Source organism: Diadema antillarum, unplaced genomic scaffold (genome assembly GCF_040938485.1).
Source record: "Diadema antillarum isolate AM-2024a unplaced genomic scaffold, OU_Dant_1.0 seq00000059_RagTag, whole genome shotgun sequence".
NCBI lineage: Eukaryota > Metazoa > Echinodermata > Echinoidea > Diadematoida > Diadematidae > Diadema > Diadema antillarum.
Window position 1 is genome coordinate 2,089,974 of NW_027271164.1, and position 24,079 is coordinate 2,114,052.

Below are 24,079 nucleotides of genomic sequence, written 5' to 3' on the forward strand. Positions count from 1 at the left end.
ATTAAATGTTGAATTTCTCTTGGAATTTGATCTTTCATATTCCATACGAGGTTTCTCATTATCTCCTCCCAAAATGCTAGAACCTGAACTTGTAGGTCTCATCCAAAACTATACGATCCCTCTAAAGAAAAAGAGACAAATAGGACTTGACCATAACATGGTTCATCTCTTTTTTTTGTATTCTCCTTTGTTTTGTATCCTATCTTGCTCTTTACTTCGTAAAATAATTGCGAGATAGTGTTTGTCAAATCATCCGAAAAGAAACGTCTGTGTATTGCTCAAACAGAATCTATATAGGGTAATCTAACTGAAATCCTAATGTAAAGTTAGCTTGAAATATTACGTGGCTGGATATTTTAAGAGATGCTTATGATGTACAAGACAAGCCAATGGAGACAAATTAATATAATGACGTCACTTGGCGAATATAAGCATTCATACTTGGATCAAAATGTGATCAGATCTATTCATGTATAATCACGAACACTCAAATACGTCACCTGAACAACTGTGTTTGCTTTGCTCCCGTGACTTTATGCCAGAATTGTTGAATACTTTTGGGGCAGGAAGATAAGTTGTGCATTGCAACTTACTCAAGTGAAATCTGCATTTATTCGAACAACTATCAAAATATACAAAGTAAACATGATATATGAACATGCATTTCTCTCAATGCAAAACATTGGTTGCATGAACCGTGATTAACGCTGCAGTTTGGTAGCTTTCAAAAGAGGAAGTTGCATGCGCAAAATAGTGTATAGTATTTTTCCCTTTTGTAGTTTGCATGCTGATCAGTTTTGGGGCGATATTAGTGTGTTAAGTATCAGACAAATGACGTTGTGGATTCTATAATCTGATGCTCCTATGGGGACGAACAAGAGGTACATTGTGGGGTCTCCATATATGTTTTGCTTTATTTAGTCAGGTACTGTGGGGGGTATAAATGACATTATGGGAGCATTCTGTCTATAATGGGAGAAAGATACTACACAAGAAAAGGAGAAAGAAGTACTACGGAGTATAAATATTGTTTATTGCGATAGTTGTTGCAAAGACTTAAGTATAGTTTAAGGATGTAGACATACTGTCAAAATGATTTATGTGTGTATCAAAATCAAAAGTTTGCAGTATGTTTTAGCCATTTTTATTTTCAATATTTAATGTGAATTCATATTTGGGGCGTATATTATATTCTCATTTTATCACACACATAAATACATGTGAGAAGAATCTTCTGTGCCCCGAGTATTAACAGTCATTCTCTTTTGTTTATCCTTACTTTTGGTCTTAATTGTACCCGTGCTCCTCATCCTGTTCCCCTCACTAGGCTTTTGTTGGGACCTATACACTCAACAAGCTTTGCTTTTTAGTAGGTTCCATCGTATTTTTCTTTGCATCCTTTACTTTGATTGAAAATGACACATCGACCGTTATGTATTATTTTTGTATTCCTATTTCTTCATGTATATATCCAAGCTGGACATTCTGTATTATTATATTTTGTTATATACCAGATATTTTCCATCGAGAAATACGAAAATAAAATTGAAATTGAAATTGAAATTGAAATTTGAACACACGCACATATATACACACATATACATACACATACGCGCACACACACAAACACACACACACTCATATACTGTTGATATCTGTTACTAAATATCTCACCCGGTTCACAGATATTACAGATGCACAGATAATATATGCATGGCAACAGGTAATGCAGTATTTATTTCAACCAAATGATTTTACAAGCTTTTCATTGCCGATAACTAAAAGTACATAAAGATCGCAGAGTTTCAAATTGTACATAGTTTTGCAGGTTCCAATTTTCATTGATTTTTTTTCACACCTGTTCCAATCACAATATCCTGAGACACAATCTCCTTATGTTACACGGCCAACTTTTACGGAAAGCATATAGTAGTCGTGTTTCACATAGACGCTGTGGAGAAGCAAAAGTATAAAAGTATACCCCGATATTAAAATTCCTTTAATCATTGAAGTGGTTTCGGTGCTAGATAAATCCTCGAGATTATGAAGTCACTCACTGTTGTTTGATGATTATCATAATTATGATAATATTTTGCTGTTGAAACGATATGGATAGATCTTTGGCTTCAGTTGCTCACAAAAAGCCAAAGGCAAATGATAACGGAGTCCAGAATGGCCGTATCCATTGTCGTATCCCAGTCAAGTACAGTCACGTTTAATGTTATTGTCTCTCACATTCTCTCTCGCCTGTGTCACTATAATCAATCTTGCATGAACATTATCACGTGATTATTGCCTATTATGTCGTCATTGTTGTAGCCTCAGTCACAGCTGGTTTCTTGCTGATATTCCTCGAACGCTTGTTGCCACTCAGTCATGTCTGTCTTCCAGCCATCGTAACTTTCCCGCCATTCTTGTTCCACGGGGTCCAAACTCTCTGTTTGGTTCAAGAAAAAAGGCTTAAAGTCCATGATTCTAGAAACAAAATATTGTCCCTTTTATTAGGACTGTATTTAAGAATGTACACTTATCAACTTGACAAAACTGTTCACGTACCCCACGGTTATCCCAATTTGAGGTATAATCTTTTTGTTGCTGTCGTTGTTGTTATTATTATTCATCAGTTCTCACTCAAAATGTTAACAGGAAAAAGCTGTTTTCACACACAGAGTTCAACAAAACTGGTGAATTTGTTAATGAATAGATTTAATCTGTCAGTTTCGATTCCATTTCTTATTTTGATATCAATCTTTTGTCATGTCGAGATAGAGAAGTAAATTTTCACGAGTGTTAAAGCTGATGAGTAAATATACCTGTAAATGCTAGCAGACTAGGGAAGTACTCGTTCCAGAAGTGGCACTGTCTGGCTCGGAGAGCCCTTCCCACGGAGAGGTCCAGGGCCAGCTCTTTGTGACTGAGTTCCGGGATAGTGAACGTGGGCCAGAAATCGTCACCTTGCCCCGGGTCAGAAGAAGGGCTCCGTTTGCTGGGATTACTGCATGAAATAGAAAAAATGTACGCCTACATTCTCGCCTAGAACTTAACCCTTTCTGTGTCAGTGAGTCAAATTTGGACAAGTTTCACACACCTATGGAGAGGAAATTACTGTGGCACATAGTGGGTTGATGATTTTATCGTATTTTATCGATTTTAATCGTAGAGGACATAAAAAAACTGAGGAGACTTTGAAGACAGGGACTGCCAATGCTAACCTTCTTTCTTAGTAATGGTAGAAATATGGTCGAAAAATTTCGTATAGGAAGATATCAGACTGGTTTCTCATTCTTTCTCTTATGCATGGTCCTACTCGTAAGTCATATCCTCACTGCATGACTTGTGGGGGTTACAATTAGCTATAACATGTTTGTTATTCCAGAGGTTCACTAATCCCAAAATGAGATCAGGTTTGTTATTGCGAAAGTTCGTAAATTCGAAAATGAAATAGAGTTTGTTATTACAAAGGTGCGTAATAGTCCCAAAGTTCGTTTATACGCATGCAACTTTGTTTCCCTTTCAGATGAATGAACCTAGTTCCTTTTTTTTTAATCAACGAACCTTCGAAATAACGAACACCATCCCTTTTTGGTTTCTGTCGGTGTCATCTTACTGCACGCATAATTACCCAGACTTGGCAAAGTTTGTCCAGAATTCCATGAACTTAACAGAGAGGGCGTTTTCTTCTGCCGTCATGTTGTGGCCCTTGATGTGATAGAGTTCGTCGATGAAAGGCATTCCCCAGACAAAGAGCAGATCCTCGGCGTGACCAGCGCCAAGCCATGGGGTCGAGGGCACCAGGTCTCCGTTCTGAAAGAAGCTCCTAAAGGGCAAATGTTCAGAAGACAAAGGAAAGTATTGTAAGGGATCACTAATAGTCAGAAGTACAATTGGCATCACATATTTTCTTAACAATCAATACCATACGGTTCATCCCCTCATTCTGGTGAATGGCAGGCCCTACATGATGCCTGCAGTTATTAAATATCCCTTTCGCCTTGTCTTGTCCCTTGCTCCAGTCTTCACAAAGCTTTTCCCTGATAGCTCGGTGAGACGTTTATTTCGTCGGCTTGAAGTCGTCCACCTAAATGTATCAAAGATTGATCATCTCTGTACCCATACCTTCCAATCCGACGAATCCGTAATCAAAATGTTTGGAAATGTCGCTAATTGGGGTCATACTTCTAAAATTACATGCTCTTACACTACTCATTACTAACGGCACTTTATTACCAGCGTTATTATCATATTTGTATTCTCATTATCATCATAGTTACTTTCAGAGCAACATGTCCAACTCACTTCGAAGGCTCGTGTGTCATGTAGTATAAGTAGACAGGATCTCCAGCTTCTGCATGCTTCCTGATCGCCATGTCGATCGGGCAGCCGAAATCCATGTCACCGGTGACGTCCTTATTGGACATGAAATAATCTGTCTCGGGGTCATCGGCCACCGTCCAGTCCACATACTCTTGGGTCACAGCATCGATGGCGATTTCATCGTCGATTCCGTCGGAAGCTAGAGTCGTTTTGAGCGTTTCATCGAACGTGGCACGATTGATAGGGGGTGGTGTGAGACTGCCGACGTATTCGGGGTTTGCAAAGTATATATTAAGAGTGCCTTCATCCTTGTTGAAGCCAGCTAGAATGGGCACGTGGGCAAAGTCTCCAGTCTCGTATAGTGTTTGTGGTGAGGCATCGAGGAAATCCCCATCCCTTGTAACTGGGTAGCCTGGGTAGAACTATCAATATTTGGTCACACAACGCATGGTTAGAAGGTTTAATACTCAGCTTGAAAACTGAAACGTACGGTTTGCTTCGAATTGTAGTAAAATCAGTCAAACAGTCAAATCCCTCACATTTTTATCGTTATCGGAATCATTACCAGACAATGATACTCGTCAATAAGTAAGAAAGATGTTTCCTGATGGATAATGTACCTCATAAAAGCTTATCAATATTCATTATTGAAATTTATAGAGGAAAATAATGCATATGGTTTTAACGACACTATCATCAATAGGCCTACTGATGTAGAAACCAAACGAAAGATGAGCCCTAATTAACCCTTCATGTGTCAATGAATCAACTGCACAAATTTCGCACACAAACCTATGAACATGTGTTTAATGTTGCACGCGGAGAGTTAAGATGAGGAGAAACGAAGGTGGTGTAGACTTACGCGGTCTGCAGTCTCCCGCAACTCGTCAGCATCTTTGGTTCTAAGGCATGACACCAATAGTTCTGAGGTGGACGTGTCACACCCCATTGCTTCACCCAGTTCTCTGGCTAACTGTCTCTCCAACTCGGGGTCATCTCTAAAGGCCCAGTTTCCAAGAGAACTTGCACTCTGGACGGAAGAACAAGACAGTAGTCCAGTTTGTGCAAAGAAATTTGCTCAGGCTATCAATGTTAGCTCTTTTTTTAATAGTCTATAAGCGCTCTTGCATATTATGACAGTCATTGTTTTTATGACTCAAGGCACTACATCAATATAAGATGTTCAGATTGAAACATAATAAACGTTACACAATGATTGACAGTTCAATTATTATTTTGCTTACAAAACGCGATGTACAGCAGAACAATTTATATAAATTTTATTTGGGAGAAAAAACATCCATCCTTTCATTCATTATGTAAAGAATAATGATTTTGTCAGAATGGCTCAATCAGCATGCTTAGGCTGTTTCTCGACAAGGTCCTGAAGTACTACAAGTCAAGTGCATTAACATAAATCATTCAACGGATTAAACAAATCGTCTGCCAGTAAGAGTGATAGTACCATGCAATAATAGTAACTCGTGGAAAGAGAAGAGTGAAAAGTATGTCTTGTCACTAGCACTGAAATACACAGTGTTGAAATAGTTCCAATATTAATATCGCACTACTCTCATTCTTCTGGCAGAGGTATAGTACATTCTAAGTCAAGAGCGCCCCCATACAACACTTGCACAAGGCGCACTTGTATACATCCACACCCACGTTTATAACGGTAGCAGTTTAATATTGTAAGGATTTGTGTGAAGAAACACTGCAGTGCATACATTGAATATGCGTTGCAATCAATTACTACCACAGTGTTTCAACAGCATTAATATTTCACAGGTGAAGAAACACCTGCTCATGAGGGTTATAAGGATGTAACACCCAAAGACTTTGAAACATTGAAAGAATGTTTTAATTAATCACCTAAATGAAAAAGACACTAACGCCTTGTTGTAACTCTACCTGCATGATGGCTTGATTGAAATGAGGTCTGCTCAAGTCGGAGAGAAGATGAAAGCTTACACACGCCGAACCTGCACTCTCACCAAAGATCGTAATCCTGTCCTTGTCCCCTCCGAAAGCTAACAGACATCGAAACGTAAAAGACATAAAGAAATCATACATTTTGTTTCAAACAACGTTCCCATCTTCAGTTAGTTTTTCCCTTTGTTTGATTACCCACGCCGATGAAAATCGGCAGGGGGTTATGTAAAGGGTTCCGTATGTTTGTTTGTTTGTTTGTTTGTTTGTTTGTTTGTTTGTTTTTTTGTTTGTTTGTTTGTTTGTTTGTTTGTTTGTTTGTTTGTTTGTTTGTTTGTGTACAAGATAACAAGAGAACGGGTAAACGGATTTGCACGAAATGTTCAGGGAATGTTTGGATAATGACAGGAAAGAATCGATTAGATTTTGGTGATAATCGGTGGACCCTTGCAAATTCTTTGTGACCTTGAAGTTTTGACCCCATGGTATAGTGACCATTCCGAAAATTTCCCGTTTCTCACTTTGCGATTTTCCGCTACCATACGAAGACATAAACTCCCCAACGATCCGACTTCGCTGCTCAAATGTTCGTAAGAATTCCGAAATTTACGTTTAGGCCTATTTGAGGGACTATGTCCTTCTAGATTTATGAAAGTTCGTTCTCCGTCATCACAAACTGGCCCGTATTTTGATGATTTTTCAAATTAACATTGATTGTTTTTTTCGTTGGAGGAGCATTTTGCTCGGTCGCAGTCACACTGCACGATATGCGTGCTCAATGTCAATGCGTGTGCAAGGCCGCTGAAAATGCATCGCGCTCTACACTGTTGGTGCAAAATTGCACCGGGGACGTTGCGGCGCTCGTTGGTGGCCGAATACTGTTGCAGTAGACATTTGCATTCAACCCTTGCATTGAATAATTCCCGTAGACACTAATCATAGGGGTAATTGCCTAGGGGGTACGTAAATTTTGTTTTTCTTTTTTGCTTTTGTGGATACCATCAAAGATCGTACACTCATATGACCTTTGATATTTGATGATTTTTCAAATTAACATTGATTGTTTTTTTCGTTGGAGGAGCATTTTGCTCGGTCGCAGTCACACTGCACGATATGCGTGCTCAATGTCAATGCGTGTGCAAGGCCGCTGAAAATGCATCGCGCTCTACACTTTTGGTGCAAAATTGCACCGGGGACGTTGCGGCGCTCGTTGGTGGCCGAATACTGTTGCAGTAGACATTTGCATTCAACCCTTGCATTGAATAATTCCCGTAGACACTAATCATAGGGGTAATTGCCTAGGGGGTACGTAAATTTTGTTTTTCTTTTTTGCTTTTGTGGATACCATCAAAGATCGTACACTCATACGACCTTTGATATCATCACACTCTCGGCTTGCTATAATCAAAATATCCCGCAAGAAAACGGCGTATTTCTCGATTTTTAGCGCTTTTTCCGCGACCCGTCGCGTAGACAATACTCTTAAAACTGGACTTAATTCGCGCGCGCTTGGAAAAGTTCCGATTCTGCACTTTTGACGGTGGAATTTGGGATTTTCGATGGATTTTTGGAGGAGACTTAAGGACTTTCCTGTACGTGAATGAGTGTTAATACCGTATGTGTAATTATGTGATTTGCGTGTGATGTGACTGTAGAACCAAAGATCGTACACTTCAGTGTACGATTTTGATTTGATTTGATTTCAATAGTAATAGCAATCCTCCTGTCTTAATCGATTCACATTTCTTGTTGTTTTTTGCTATTACTCAAATGTTTATCAGAGGGTTAAAGACTAAAAGACTCAAATTTTCATAAAACGGAGTAGGCATAAGAAAAGGGACAGCAACCAAGTACATGCAGTGATTGTCTTATTAATTTTTTCCAAGGCAACAATGGAAGTAATGTATAAATAACCCTTACCTGTGTTCAGTACGTGTCTTCTTGTAATCTGTATTCCGAACGCTGGGTGTGAGTCCTGGAATTTATTATAGACATTTGTATTTTGGGAGATCAAAATCCAGCATCTTAGTCAAACAAAATCATAGTAATCTTACCTTCTATATTGCTGTAGACCCACTCTATCGCGGCCACCTGATCCAACATACCATAATTTCCTGATGATACCCCATCACCTGGTAGGAGGTAACACGACAGAAACATTATCCATCATTTTATTTAGGAGTAGTTGAATTAGTTTCGTTTGTATTTGGTCAAGAGTAGTTATTTTATATGGAATATATAGACATGCTTGACAGATATCAATCTAGAATCATTTATGGAAATAAATTAAGGAACTGATTGGTTGGAGTTGGAACAATGTGGTATGGCAGATAGGTTTAGACTCTTAAAAAGGAATCATAGGTTCGAATCCTGTGCTGCTGTTAACAGGGAGGTGAGTCTCACCTCCCTGCTATTAATGAACTAACAAGTGTGTACGATTCTCGTCCTGTCCCTTTAAGCTTGAAAAGTAATCCTGTATTATTTGTTGTTTTTGAAATCTAGTGTGTGAAAAACAAAGGTTTAGATATCGATCTTATCACAAGGTTTCTTTATTGCTATATCATGTTACTACGTCGACCACCTCTATGCAACAGAAGTGTACAACTATCATTCACTCACAGAACAGAATGCATTCAGATCTTACCTGTTGTAAAGTGTGCAAAGATTGACAGTCGGTAGTTTATGGTTACGATTATGACGTCACCCACAGCAACCAATGGCAATCCGTAGAATTCGTGCGACATCGCTGTTCCCGTTCGAAATCCGCCTCCGTGAATCCACACCATCACCGGAATATTCGATGACTGCAACATTATGGGTGAGGAGAGAGAGAGAGAGAGAGAGGGGGGGGGGGGGGGGAAGCGAAGAAAGAATCATACACGGCTGACAATATCATAATACTAAGAATGACAAAAAAGATGAGAAGGAAACAGTGGTACCAGGGGATGTGGAGTGTCTTCCACCTTCCTCCTACCTGGTGGTACATTTTATTTGTGAAACTCGTTCCTCTCCCACCTTGTAAGTCTCACCAAATATCACAAAATTTGAGCAGTGTTGAGATGAAATTACGACACAGGTGTTTTGAATCTTAAAGGGAAATTCCGGTGCAGCTGAAAGTTCGTCTGAAAAGAATGCGTAAAAGTTCTTTAGCACAACATTGAAAATTTGATCAAAATCAGATTAAAAATAAGGAAGCTTTGACATCTAAAGTTTCACTTATTTTCGGAAACTGTTCTTGAACAGTCAACATGAATATGTAAATAGTGAAGTGATGATGTCACCCCCTCATAACTTGCCACATAATTTGTACAATTTCATTTTGACCTTTCCTTTTTTTTTTTCATTAAATGCAATGATGCCCCAATCTCAAATCCTGGTATATCTGACTGGTTATTAATTTGAAGTTATTCAACCAGGAAAAACATCATGTTTTACACTTCAGTAACAAAAAACAGTGACTTTTCATCATTTTTTTTTTTGTACACGATCAATGGAAAACTGGTGAAAAATGATGACATCATCAGCTCACTTATTTGCATATTCATATCAACTGTACGAGAATTGCTCTGCAGAAATTAGCGAAATTTCACAATTTCATAACTTCCTTAATCTTTATCAGATTTTGGTTAATTAATTCTCACTGTGGTACTCGCATGAGTTTACTCTGTCTTATCAGACTGATTTAAAACTGGATTGGAATTCCTTTTTAACCCTCTGCGTGCCACAGTAACTTCCAGTCAATAGGTAGTTTCCCACTCACAGATGTGCTTGGAGTGTAGACGTTGAGATAGAGACAATCCTCCGATCTGTTCGGGTAGAGAGGGTCAGGAATTTGTACGCAGGCTGGGGCAAACTCGGTGGCGTTTCTCTCTCCCGTCCATGGAGTCTTGCTTTCTGGCTTAGCGAAACGAGCAGGTGGATTGGCGTAGGGAACCCCCTGGAGTGTCAGATGACATACATAAGTTTTGCAACAGCAATACTTTCATCAGTTCCATCAAAATACGAAATCTAACTCAGGCAATGACAATGGAGCTCATGCGTTAATTTTACATATCAAACAAGAGAAGGTTGAAAGACTATAAAGGCACCTTTGTGAACTTTGATTTGATTTGATTTGATTTGATTTATTTCTGCTTAATTCCGTTTCATCAAGATATGATTGTGTACAAGTCAGTTATGACAAACAGTATATCAACACATAGTTTTTAGTACAAAACAAAACAAATACAAACAGCTCAGGGAACTTGAACAGAAGGGTCTCCAAAATAAGCCGAGGCTTGACGGTATGGAGACCCTATACTTAGCTACTCTGGATAGAAGAAGGGATAGAGAGAGAGAGGGAAGGGTAGGGGGAAGGGGGAAAATTACAGAGTGTATGTGTACCACTCCTACTACTTTACTTTAAAAGTAATGATAATAAATGTAATACGATAATAATATTAAAGTTAACACGTTCAGTTGCCTTTCCCGTAGTAATGACCGAATATGCACTGTGAAAATAGTAATGAATGAATACAAAGCATTCTACATGAGGTTATCTGTCATGAAATAACAAACTATATCGTGGTTAAATGTGCACAGTAATGGTAAGGCACATGGTATACATACATAATGTGCTCATATACATAATATACATATGTGCCTATCCTATACATACACATACATACCCATATTTATGATATATATATGGATAGATAAATAAATCGATGTATGTATGCACACATACATGCATCATGTACCACGTACATATTTATATACATTTGATTATGATACAATATAGATATCAAAATGTTATCCTTGGGAATACTGCTTGAGGAGGTGAAGTTTCACAGCCTTCTTGAATGAATACATAGTGGTCATGTTTTTAATTTCGTGTCTGAGTCTGAGTGTCTGATAGAATGATGCGCGAGTGCAGTTTTGGGGTTAAATAAATGTAAATTTGTGGATTGTCTGGTAGGATAGGAGTGAATCTCTGAATTTGACGGAAATATTCTGCTAAATATTGGAGGCAAGAGATATGACTTGAGGCAACACATAAATACAGCTTTTTGGAGAAAGTTTATGTCATTTATCTTAACTCTTAAGAGATTTAAGCTGACAAAACAAGGGGTCGGTGTGATCTCGAGAGCGTGCTCGACTGCACACTCAATTGCTCTTTTCTGCAGGAGAAGTATACGGTCTGTGATACATTTGTGGGTTGCCCAAATAATGTTGCAATACGATATATATGGCAGGAACAAAGCATTATACAGGTTAAATAGTATACACGAGTTGGAAACTTTTACACTGCAGATATACCATATCTATAACACTGTGTATCATACGTCGGGGAAGGCTGTTTTTTTGTTACATTATTCGATTATAATGTCTAATCCCATTCGATACCATTGCGTAGTGCCAATTAGGGCTTCTAGCCCATCAATGTGATTGATCACACCGATAAACGCCTAGCAACGTGCAGAAAAATCAATCCCATTCGTTGAGAAACATGAACTCCATTGAAAACAACATCTATTCTGAATAAAGATTGAGAAGAGACCGTCTGTAGAACACATGAAAAGCAACGACACAGTATATCTGGTCATAATGGTCACTAGCTTATTGGAACTAGAATGACTAGTTTTCTGAAATACGAAATCAATTGAACTGTGGTCTGACTTTCTACAATAAATGCGATGTTATTTATATCCAAAATAATATGTAGGACCGCGTAAAATGCATTTGGAGAAGCCATTCGCAGCGGAAGACAATTGGATCCGACAGTATGTCATAGTGGCTTGTAAAATGACTGCGAAAAATTAAGGCGGTGCACGTATGATATATGAAGACTTACATGGTTGGCATAACGACGAAAAACGCTCACTGTACTAATGTACTTGAAACTATATAGTGGCATTACTATAATCATCATCAATAGCCATCCGTAAAACTTCGATATAGAGTGCATAATATACACGCACACCTTGGTATTGAAAGAAAAAGAGATTACGGATAGAACAGCAACCCTTACCAGAAATACATCGACATCGATTGTTTTGTTGATGAAGGTGTCTTCGCTGAATCGCACGGTTTTCCCCACAATGATTCCCTCAGCGACATTCACTGCCGGGCTGCTGGCCCGACTTACCCCGAGGAAGGCACCGACCGCCAGAACAAAAAGTTGAAGTTTCATTTTCGCTATCTAATGCGACTTGGCAGCACCGACAACATGCAGTAAACGGTTTCGAAGGAAATTCTGCAAAAAGTTAGACCTTGAAACTCTACCCATCCCATTTTGCTGTTTATCAAAGGCTTGTATAATGTCATGTCATTGTTTGCCATATTCTATTCATACCCTTTATCTGTTTGCTTTACCAAGCAAGATAAAGAAAGATTTTTTGACTGAATAATGCTTTTAAAGGAGATAAGCAACGTTCTAATAGATTCTGCCGAAGAGCCTCGATGTTTTTCATTCTCACGTTGTTGTTCTATACCTGCCTAGGATCCTTAACCTTATTAAAAACAATGATTATCATTAACTCAAAATGTAAAATCAAATTTAAACAATATACGTTACCAGAAAATATGTTGGAAAGCAATATTCTCGCTATGCTGCATGGAATTGACCCTTTCCCCCTTAGAAACTAGATACCATTCCGTCCAATCGAAGTGACCTTTAATCAAGTACTGATAAGACTTATTATGTTCATTCTCCAAGATAATACGCATGCACAACGGATAAGAGTCACATTCCTTCGTCTTTTGAGATCTGTATCACGACTGAGATTGTTTGTGCCAACGATGATGGCAAGCATGAGTTAATCTAGAGTTTCAATGAACATCACCCACCTCTTAGGATTGTATGTTATTGGAATTGTTTCGCTGATCTCGATATCTTATACAAACGCCCAAAAAGGGGAAAAAAGAAAGATAACGATTGAAATAATCTCTGATTTTGAGTTGGAGGGCTTAAATTCAAGTGAATTTTTTATTGTATTGTTATTTAACTGAAGACTCATTAAGTGTAAATAAGAGTTTATGTGTACATATAAATGCATAATCATATTTCCACGTTCATATATACACATGTGTGTGTGTGTGTGTGTGTGTGTGTGTGTGTGTGTACGTGTGCTTGTGTAATATTAACTTGCTATCCCAAATATCGATCACATAAAGCAACGACCTCGATTTGTTGCGTAATTCGATGGAGAGAGAAAGAGGAAGTGACAATTATTAGCTATTATAATAAGATATGACTTGTATTTATCTCCGTGCTTGTGCACGTGTGTGTCTTTGAGTATGCCACAACTGATTACACATCATACAGAAAACAGTTTATTAGAACAATTAATGCATTGATTGGACCAAAAGAAGCTTATTTTGCTGCAGAAACACAAACAACTTCTTCCTCTTTATCATGTACAAGGGTTTAAAAATTAAAAATTTAATGCACAAATAGGGAGATAAAATCCATCATGATCAGGCTTTATACGATAAAATTGATTAACAAGTCATTTTCATCACTTTGATTTGATTTGATATGGTTTATTTATTCTCCGTATGACATCATTTACAATTCTTTTTAAAGCGCAACATATATATATATATATATATATATATATATATATATATATATATTACGGAGAAACTGAATACCTAATTTCAGCCTGTCTGGTTTTGAAAGTGTTATTTAAACTCTGAAAGTTTCATTTTCCTTGAAATTTTATTTCTGACATTTTAGGTAATTGTATGCAAGACGTTTTAAGAAAACGATGCCAACCTAACTATCATGAGATGATGCTTTAGTGAGACTAACGGCAGACTTAACTTTCTTTAAGAGAATCTTTGTACATCTGCTGATGGCTGCAAAGTTCCTTGTAAAATTCACCTATTCACTGAAACATCACTGCTCAGGCTGATGGGAAAGCAAGCAGCAGCAACACAGTAAGGCTGCAGGAGATGCAAACAGTAATCCCCAACTATATTATTCAAATGTTAAAAAATGGTAAAAGTTATTATAGTCATGTCTTGATAGCAGCAGTACGTTATTAGCATCATTGATTGTGACTATGTCTCAAAATGTAATTATCTCTTTCCCAGGAGAAAATCAAAATTGAAGAACAGATGCAATATTGAAAAATCATGTGTTTAGAATTGAAGCGTTCGAGAATCGTTTTGCTTCCGAGCTCAATTGAAATATGGAATAAGCTAGATTCTAACTTAAAATAATTAAAGTAATAGTGGTCCTAAACTCTTCTGACGGACTGACGGAGTCACGATGAAGAACCGTTTCAGTTGTCGTTCTCATAAGGTTTTCAGTCAGTTACAGGTAGACCCTTGCTTGTACTCCTCGAATTCTTGTTGCCATCCAGTCAGTCCCGTTTTCCAGATGCTAAAACTGTCTTGCCAATCCTTCTCTAGTTCGTCGATGTCTCCTGATAAAGAGGAATGACATGATTTATCACATTTCATGTGCTCTTAATTCTTTTCAAATTGTACATTTTGCTTCCGAATATTTGAAGATACCTCATAGGGTTGCACTGCTACGTAATGTAATGTGAGCGATGATGTTGAGTAGCGTTCCATCAACGTGTTATCCGATCATTCACATCATTTTTAAAGTCTGAACTTTTCTAACGTGGCTGTCAAGGAAGCAATGAATGCTTGAAGTAAGCAACCGCTGGACTGACGGTTTTAAGTCCCCTATCCGAAAGAAAACGCAATGAGGGACAATTGCCAAGGAACTCATCCGCCAAATCCAGGTGGATTCGAACCACAAACCTCGGATTGACACTCCATCGTCTTTTCCACTGAGACACAGCATCCAACCTTCGAGACAAGATATTACTTTAGACTTTGCTCTGACTTCCTCGTCTCTTTAAATTCGACAACACCGACTCACTTCTCAGCTCAGATTGGTTGTAGTAGACAGCTGAACTCATTTCCTTCCCGAAGTCATTTGTAAATTTCAATGCTTTTTAGAAATATGGTAGAATACTGATCCATTTTCGTTGGAACTTTCAAAGTTTATAATCTCTTTCCTGTTTACAACAATAACTGTTAACCGTTGAAAGTATTCCTTCTCCTCTTGATATACCACTAATCCAAATCCAGCTTTGGACATCAAAGACATAATTATGGAATTATACAAGTACCTTCAAACAACCGTTTCACCAATGCTTCTCGTTGCGTAGTGTTGCTCAAGAAAGCCTATAATTATTTGTAATGACATAAGTAAAGCTTATTCAATCTTCGAGATTCAATTTTCAAGATTTCATCTGACGATACTGGTATACCGCATGTTAAAGTGAGTTTTGGACCGTGTATTCAATAAGTAATATCAAACATTATATAGTCTGACCATAGAATCAGATGTGAAATGTTTCTTTGAAATGACTGAAACTGACGTCTAGACTTACTTGCATGAGTGAGAAGAGTGGGCATGTAGGAGTTCCAGAAGTGGCACTGCCTGGCTCGAACAGCTCTACCGACTGCAAAGCCAGGAGCCAGCTCCTTGTAGTTGAGTTCAGGGATGGAGTAACTAGGCCAGAGATCCTCCCCGACTCCAGGTTCAGCATCAACGCTTGGCTTGCTTGGATCCCTGAATGCATATCATTTCACAACTGAGATTTTGGACTGGTAGAGGATGGTGAAAATGATGGTGATAATGATAATAATGATAATGATGAGCAGCCTTTACATAGTACTATATGTCTGTAAAGAACATTAAAAGGCACCTGGCTCCCACTTTATATGTCACGTATTATTCACAAAGTTGCTGGATGAAACTTTACAATATTATGTAGAATGCATATCGCGTATTTCATAGCGTTTTACTACTGTGATAATTAGCATGGCTCCATTCCAGTCCATATTTAGTCAAGAATGTAGAACTTGCCATCCGCAAAGCACACGCCTTTTTTCCAGTTATTTTAATGCTTTTTTTGCCATATCGATATTGGCAAGAAAAAATTTGAAGTAAAGTCAACTGCTCAATGACATAGTTCTATTTGGACTGTGATCCCCTCTGTTATGTTCATGAGGTTACATGTACATCATGTTAGAAATTATTTCAAGTGATCCTCAACTCCTTCCACAATGTTCTTCGTGTTCTCTTCTGTACGTACTCGTACATCATCTACGATAAATTTTACATATGTCATGGAATATCTGCCATGTGGTATCAGTACAGATTTCTATATTGGTTCCATGTTTTCTTATTCTATCATAGTTTAAGGTAACAAACAAAACCAAATCAAAGCTGTCATTGTGCTTACCCAGATTTTGCGAAGTTTGTCCAGAACTCCATAAATTTAACGGAGAGGGCGTTTTCCTCGTCGGTCATGTTATGTCCTTTGATGTGGTAGAGCTCATCTATGAAGGGGATTCCCCAGACAAAGGTGATGTCCTCAGCATGTCCCGCTCCAAGCCAGGGTGTCGTGGGGGCCAAACCCTGGTATTCCACATAGCTCCTGTACATCATAGTCGACAAATACACAGAAAAGAAACCCACTTTACACTGGCAGGGGCTGTTAGTAAGTATACACATGAACAATTTTTTTTTTTTATTGGTATTCCAGGGACCTGTCTTATGAAGAGTTATAATTGATTAGGCCCTATAAAGTTGATTTATATGGTAAGTCTATGGCAGCCTTTGTAGTAAGGAAATTTATAATCGGTTATATCTTTTGATAAAACGGAACCGGAATCAACAATCAACTAAATCAAAGTGGGTTTTATAGTGATTGACACACATGCTTCGCGGGGCAACGCGTAGTATTTGGTTATTCTGCTTGTCGGTCTCACCCGATTGGACGAAGAATTCAAGAGTTTTACTCGTTGGTTTTCCCTTGAATGGTAATGATCAAAATAACAATAATGACAACAATACGTTGCTTTTATAGAGTATCCCCGGATATTACCGCCATTGCGTATCAATGCTCTATTGCTATAATGCTAAAAATGTAAGTTATCGGAAGCAACATAATGGCAGGTAAACTGAAATATATAACTTTGCGCGAAGTGATAGGGAGGTACAGTTGTGTCAGTGCAAGAGTTTTTCCACTTGATCCTTTTCAATGTTTCTCTTTAGTTTGATCAGGATCATCATTACGATAATAAAAGTGTGGAAAAATATTTTCACTGTCTTTAGAATGAAGCAGGCAAGGTAGCAAATAGCATAGTTTGGAAAGTAGATTTACTCAACACATGGATACTGAAATCAGAGAAGGACCAAGTTCTGCGCAATACACCATGCATAATTATGCGATCATCATCCTCTTTTCAATTAAAGATGTGTTGATATTTCTGTGCAGTAAATTTCGATGTGCGATCACAATCCATGTTTTAATCTAAAAATTGGTGAATATTTTGCTCTTATAGGAATGTATAAGTCTGGCATGAGATATACACGGTCATGGGCCTGGCTAACCTTGTTGGTGCGTATGGCATGTAGTACTTATAAACAGTCCCTCCTGCTTGATAGTGCGCCCTCACGAGTGCATCAGTTGGACAGTTGAAAGCGAAATCGCCGAAAAATGCTACCAGGGCATCAAAATACGAGGCGTTGGTGTTATCGTAAGTCGCCCAGTGTGTGTACTCCTGATCCACTGAATTGAGTACTACTTCATCCGGAAGCACGTATGAAGTGAGATAAGTATGCATGCTGGCAAGGTATACTTCTCGGCTGACAGGGGGCGGTGTTGGGCTTCCAATATATTCCGCGGCTGCCTGGGTATAAAGAAATAGCGTCCCCTCGTCCTTGTTAAAGCCGGTAAGAATTGGAATCTTCGCAAAGTCTCCCTTCCGGTAGAGGTTTAACGGAGAATCCTCAAGAAAGACGCCATCCAGGGTGACAGGGTAAACTGAATAATGGTCCGAGTAAATCTTAAAGAGAAATGATAATGTTCGAGAAAATAAGTCATTCATTGATTTCATCTGTAAATATGCGTAGCAGTTATCAAATCAAAATGCTTGCCTGGAAAAGACGATTATTTAAGCATTTAAGATTGAGTTTTGACTTGCTCAAGTTCGACAAAATTCGTTATAAAACCATCGTTATGACGATAGTAAGCGTTAAAGAGATTTTAAACGATCACAGTGCAACACGCCTCCAACTTTCCTTCGGGTTTGAACCTCTTACAAAGGAGCCTGAAGGAAACTGTTGTTATTGTTGTTGTTTTGTTGCTGACTTTATCAAATTATTACAAAAGTAAATGTAATACAAGGATGATGCCATTACAGATGACCATAAATATTGGGTGTATATGCGCGCAAGGTAGAGTGGTGGGAATACAAATAGTAAGTCATTCAGACCCCAGTCAAGTACTGCATGTATCTGGTTATTAAACCGAACAAAATATTGTTAAAACTCTATAATGATGCATTGAGACGACAGCTATGTGCTATTTATCCGTTACTTTTATTGTATTTTTTACGAGGCAAGGAAGGCTTGGTTCACAAGACATATATGAATTCATTGATGTAGTTCATGAACTTCGAGAACTTGAATCTTTTGACTGTCAAGTCACATATGCATTGTGTAATATAGGTATACCTACACAGGGGGAGTTCTGCTTGAAAAGACCACAGTACGAGGGAGTGAAACGAATTAATTATATCAAGTCATACATGTAGTTCATAAAGCAATGCAGTCTGTAGGTATCATAAACCTTGTACACTCATGATTGATAAGAGTTACCTGATCAGCTGTGTTACTCAGGTTACGGGCATCTACTCCCCTCAGACACTCGACAAGGATAGATGATGTAGACACGTCACAGCCCAACGCTAGGCCCAGATCTCGGGATAGCCGTCGTTCTCTGTCCGGGTCATCTTCGAAGGCCCAGCTACTGAACACATTCCCACTCTACAGCCAACGATAGCCAATATTAAAGGGATAGTGTGATGTGGTAAAATGAAGTTGGATCGACTACGTCAGCTGGAATATTTGTGTGTGTGTGTGTGTGTTTGTGTGTTTTGTTCAAAGTAATTTTATCGTGAAAAAGAGCGGCCTGATGTTGAATGAAATTCAAACAGAGAATATCATTAAAAAGTGTGCGTATATGTGTGTGCAAATGACACTAACACTGTGAAACATTTTATCAGTTTAACAGAAACAGAAATTAATGCAATCAACAATAGTATGTATCACATCACACGTTTTCTATCGCTATATGAGAATCAATTTTGTTATTATTATTATTTTTAGAATGGTTTATTAGGTAAAAGTTTGCAAAATCGTAGCCCGAAGGCTAAAATACATTGCACTGACAACTAGATACATTGAACTGTCATACACTACATCCACATTAAAAATCACAATCAGTCATAAAATATATTGCAAAAAAGAAAAATTACCACATAATACTACACAGAAAAAAACCAAATCTATTCATACATCCCAATTGTATAAGATTATATGAATATATTTCAATCAAAAATTCTTTTCCAAAAATATTCATATCTATAAATACTACAAAAAGATTCGGGCGTGTGTGTGTGTGTGTGTGTGTGTGTTAAGTTTGTCTGACATACCTGCATGATGGCTTGACTGAAGTAGGGTCGACTTAGTTTGGACACTAGGTGGAAACTGACACTGGCCGAGCCTGCACTCTCACCAAAGATTGTTATTCTGTCTTTGTCGCCTCCAAAAGCTGTAAAAATTGCAGGTAAAAAGTAACATTTTAAGCTTTTTACAAGATACACCAAGTTTTGTTTTTCGAGTGATTTCCAACATTTTGATTGATTAGTAGTTAAAACACTATCATAACCCTTTGTGAAATGACTTGAAATTATAAAGCACAGAGTATAAATGGACATTAAGTATTATCTTTAAATAGGTAGGCTTGCAATATATCAATGCTTTACGTAATTAGTTGTCTTTTTTTTTCTTACCTTCAATGTTTTCATAGATCCATTTAAGGGCTGCTGCTTGGTCGAGCATACCAACATTTCCCCGAGCTGAGTCATCCTCTGGAAATAAAAATGCATTTCATTGTTTGTTATACACAAAAACAAACAAACAAACAAACTAAAAATACAACCCCCCAAAAAAGACAATACCCAGAACAAAAAACAAAACAAAACAAAATAACAACAGCGACAAACAAACAAAAAAAGATGACAAACAACAACTACCACATTGCCTCAATCAGTTGTCTTCGTTTTCCTAGTCTCCTAGTTTTAGTATAAAAGAACGAGAAGTGAAAATCACATGTCTGTAATCACAGAATTCTACAAATTGCCTATCGCTTAGGAATAATGTCTGGCAACTTCGGAGAACAATAATGAGCAATGTCCCTACTAACTCCACGGTCCTCTGAATGACGTTACTGAATGCGAAATAAGCTACCAAACAATGATTAGTGGGAAAAAATCTTCAGGAAGTGACAAATTGTATAGACGTCAGAAAAAGACATACTATCGAGTATTAAAGTCATCGCTTTACCATAGAGATAACAGCTCATCTTACTGAAATTGGGGTTACAGGTTTTAGTTCCCATTCAATTGGCATGATATATTCATACTAACCAGTGGAAAACTGTCCAAAGATCGCTAGTCTGTAGTTGATTGCTACAACAATGACGTCACCTACAACAGCCAATGGGACGCCGTAATGGTCATAGATCATTGCTGAGCCAGAGTTGAACGACCCCCCGTGAATCCACACCATAACTGCCATGCCTGAAGTCTTGAGTAAAACAATGATATGAATGCCATCAAAAAACAGAGAACCACTGTATACTTCACATACTGTATTTTTTTTCAAGACATGCGTTTTTGTACTTATGCATTAACTTATTTTCTATTGACATTCGGTACCTGAGGGGCCCACATTCTACAAGCTCTGTCTTCTTAGTGGTCCCTCAATTATTCGAAGTTTGCGTATTGCTATCTTATTTTCATCACTTTGATCTTTATGGCAATGTATAAGTAGTATAAGGTTCCATATTTCATACTCTCCTCAGTTTACTTTGTTTTGCTTATGAAACCTGATTCTCTGTTACCAAGAAAGGGAAATTTCTATGTTCTTTTCGAAAAATGAAATATAGCTTGAATTGAATTGAATTGAATTGAATTGAATTGAATTAAAAAGAAATGCTTACATAATAATAATTCTATATCATTGTTACCATTGATTGTTCTTTCTTCTCTACATACCCTTGATGTCGGCGCGTAGACGTTCAGATAGAGGCAATCCTCGGAGGTAAAAAAGTCAAAAGTGTTGGTCTGCTCACAAGCAGGAGAAAACTCCGTGGCATTCCTTTCCCCTGACCATGACGTCATGTTTGTGGGCGGGGCAAATCGTATGGGCGGGGCCGCGTAAGGTACACCCTGTAGGCATGATTAGCATCTTTCAGTCAGAAACATTAAAAACACACCTAATCAATATTAGATATGTACAAATATTACTCCTCTGAACTTCGATATAACGTCCAATTTTCCTGTTATATACAGGTTGTACATGCCTTATTCGAGTCATAAATCATTGATGATAGCAATCTTGATGTACGGCAGTCGGTCGCAGGCAAGATAATAGGGAGCTTTAGATTTTAGACGCGCGGACGTTCAAAGGAAAAAAAACCATGATCTGAGCTTGCGCAGTAGCGCGCGTAAAGTCAATCTATTTTTAGCTTGCGTCGCCTGAGTTGTTTACTACGCGTAGTGGGCTATTTTCACGTCCGCACAGTTTGCGACGTAGAGAGCTTTTTCATGCACTGATCATATGGGGGCGCGATTTTATTTTTTATACGTTGCGTCCCAGCGTAATCTAAAGCTACTTTTCCACATGACGCAGGGAGAGGAGAACGTCCAGCGCAAGCGTCGGCTCAAACGTCCGCGCGTCAAAATCTAAAGCTCCCTAATATGTGCACTGTGCTGGAATTAAGTTGTCGTTCAAAGTTTAATCAAATGGATTGTAAAAGAGTCCTTCAATACGCCATCAAGGGACATGACACCAAACGAAACAAGTGTATAGATAATTGGTCTAAATTGATGCGGATTGTGTTGTTTTAGCCCATGGGCTCTATTTCTCGGAAACGTAACAACAAAATAATTTGTCATGACCATGTCGTATTGACATTATTGATGTTCCTCTAGTTTGCCAGTAAACACAATTAACTTGCACAATTAACCAGAACTTACGACATGACCATGTAGGAAGAAAAAAAAAATGTCGCAAGACTTGACCTTAAAACATTTAAGTAGTGATATTATGTCCTTTGGCGTGGACATATCCCTTGTTCATATTTTAATTCTCGCGAGGTAGATTTTCTTATCGAGCATTACTGACAGGATATAGGATGAATTCCGGTCAGCCATGTCAATCCCCAAATCCAAATGAAAGTAAACCCTGGTTTGGTCTACTACTTGAGTGAAAATGATAAGGATGTGATACAGTGGACTCCCGTTATAACATAGTCCTCGGGACAGGCAGTTTTTTTTTTCGTTATATCGAAATTTCGTTACAACCGACCAGACAAACAATAAACACACACACACAGGGGATAATGTTACGGCATGAATTTTTACTTCGTGTTCAACTGAATTTCGTTATAACAGTGTTTATTATATCCGGAGTGCGCTATAGTCACATGACCAAAACGAAACGGTGAATTCAAGATGCCATGCTTTTTCATATTCGACAACCAAGCTATTTCAACTTTATCGATATCATGTGAACTACGTATTTCTTAAAGTGACTACTCTTTGTCTCTGTCCTTAACATCAAGTATTTTACAGAAAGGCAATCGACGAGAGAATGTCGAAGCCGTGAATTCTAGGACTCAATCCTGTGGAAAGAGGATTTTCTTTTGTCTCTAAATGTACCATAGTAACTGCATAATCGCTTCTTAACTATGATTATTGTTGTTGTAATCCCTGCTGCATAGACATGCATACTGTATATTATATCATTATTTCCCTTTTATATCTTTGTTTATGCAAGTCAAACGACTCTGGGTTGAATTTACTTTGTATATTCCCTACATGTTCATGATTATGTAACTTATGTGTATTGATTTGCAGAAAATAAAGTATCTATCAATATCAATATCAATTTCAACTTTACAAAACGTCAAAGAGAGTAGCTATAATATTGTTCCTTTGTTGTCAAACAAAATGATTCGCGCCGTGATCGAGGAAAGAGAAACCCGAACATAAGGTCTTACCAGAAACAAGTCGACATCTCGGGTCTTGTTGATGAACCTGTTTTCACTGAAAGTCACGGTCTTTCCTACCAGAATTCCTTCGTTGACGGTGACTCGTGGACCCTCAGCACTTGCCAGGCCCACTGTGATAATCATAACCAGCACAATTCGACGAAGCGCCATTTTTCCGAATGACGTGAAACTTGATTCAGATCCGCTCCTCGCCTTTCTTAGATTCATGTATTTCACTATATACTTGCGCTCAGAATATGGATTGCTCATACTTCTTAAGAGCGTGAGCGTGTTTGCGTGTGTTTCATTTAACCTAATATTCAATATATTCGTTTTGAGGACCAGCGCAATACTTGGTTGAACTTTGTCCGGGCTTCTGTTGTCATATCAAAAAAAGGTCTGTAGTTCCATAATTGAATATTATGGTGGGTCAGGTGACTACCAAATTACAATGGCCGATGTTTTCAGAAGAGAATCCATGTTTACACAGTTATTTCATGGTATTTGTAGTACATCTGCAAGTTATTTGCACACCTTTCCTATACACACTCTAAAGCCTGTGTGTTTTGCTTCACGCAAGTTATACTGAAAACATATTGAAATCTCAATATTGAGGGAACGAATATTTGAATATTTATTATACTAATTTACAATATATATATATATATATATATATATATGTACTGTGTATATAA

At 38.0% G+C, this 24,079-nt stretch overlaps 2 protein-coding genes across 2 annotated transcripts; both read right to left on the minus strand.

Moving 5' to 3' along the window:
• Positions 1 to 2,303: 2,303 nt before the first annotated feature.
• LOC139725758 (cholinesterase-like) lies at positions 2,304 to 12,566 on the minus strand. Its single transcript, XM_071636840.1, has 10 exons — positions 12,254 to 12,566; positions 10,004 to 10,180; positions 8,888 to 9,047; positions 8,298 to 8,375; positions 6,226 to 6,344; positions 5,177 to 5,344; positions 4,297 to 4,736; positions 3,623 to 3,817; positions 2,814 to 2,995; positions 2,304 to 2,437 (listed from the first exon to the last, which is right to left on the minus strand). Exons 1-10 carry the CDS (start codon positions 12,413 to 12,415, stop codon positions 2,322 to 2,324), a joined length of 1,797 nt encoding a protein of 598 aa, XP_071492941.1. The 5' UTR covers positions 12,416 to 12,566; the 3' UTR covers positions 2,304 to 2,321.
• A 1,333-nt stretch (positions 12,567 to 13,899) lies between these two features.
• LOC139725759 (cholinesterase-like) lies at positions 13,900 to 23,583 on the minus strand. Its single transcript, XM_071636841.1, has 10 exons — positions 23,394 to 23,583; positions 21,385 to 21,558; positions 20,755 to 20,914; positions 20,119 to 20,196; positions 19,759 to 19,877; positions 18,923 to 19,090; positions 17,654 to 18,108; positions 16,500 to 16,694; positions 15,642 to 15,823; positions 13,900 to 14,657 (listed from the first exon to the last, which is right to left on the minus strand). The coding sequence occupies exons 1-10, from the start codon at positions 23,553 to 23,555 to the stop codon at positions 14,542 to 14,544; spliced, it is 1,809 nt and encodes a 602-aa protein (XP_071492942.1). The 5' UTR covers positions 23,556 to 23,583; the 3' UTR covers positions 13,900 to 14,541.
• Positions 23,584 to 24,079: the final 496 nt, after the last annotated feature.

What these genes read in the sequence shown, in the direction of transcription:
- LOC139725758 (XM_071636840.1), bottom strand. Translation starts at nt 12,415, where the DNA reads ATGAAACTTCAACTTTTTGTTCTGGCGGTCGGTGCCTTCCTCGGGGTA. An exon ending in GGTCTACAGCAATATAGAAG is followed by an intron (nt 6,345 to 8,297) that starts GTAAGATTACTA and finishes GATGTCTGTTAG; the next exon opens with CTTTCGGAGGGGACAAGGAC. An exon ending in TCAATCAAGCCATCATGCAG is followed by an intron (nt 5,345 to 6,225) that starts GTAGAGTTACAA and finishes TCTTCCGTCCAG; the next exon opens with AGTGCAAGTTCTCTTGGAAA.
- LOC139725759 (XM_071636841.1), bottom strand. Translation starts at nt 23,555, where the DNA reads ATGGCGCTTCGTCGAATTGTGCTGGTTATGATTATCACAGTGGGCCTG. An exon ending in GATCTATGAAAACATTGAAG is followed by an intron (nt 19,878 to 20,118) that starts GTAAGAAAAAAA and finishes CAATTTTTACAG; the next exon opens with CTTTTGGAGGCGACAAAGAC. An exon ending in CACTCTTCTCACTCATGCAA is followed by an intron (nt 14,658 to 15,641) that starts GTAAGTCTAGAC and finishes CCTCTTTATCAG; the next exon opens with GAGACATCGACGAACTAGAG.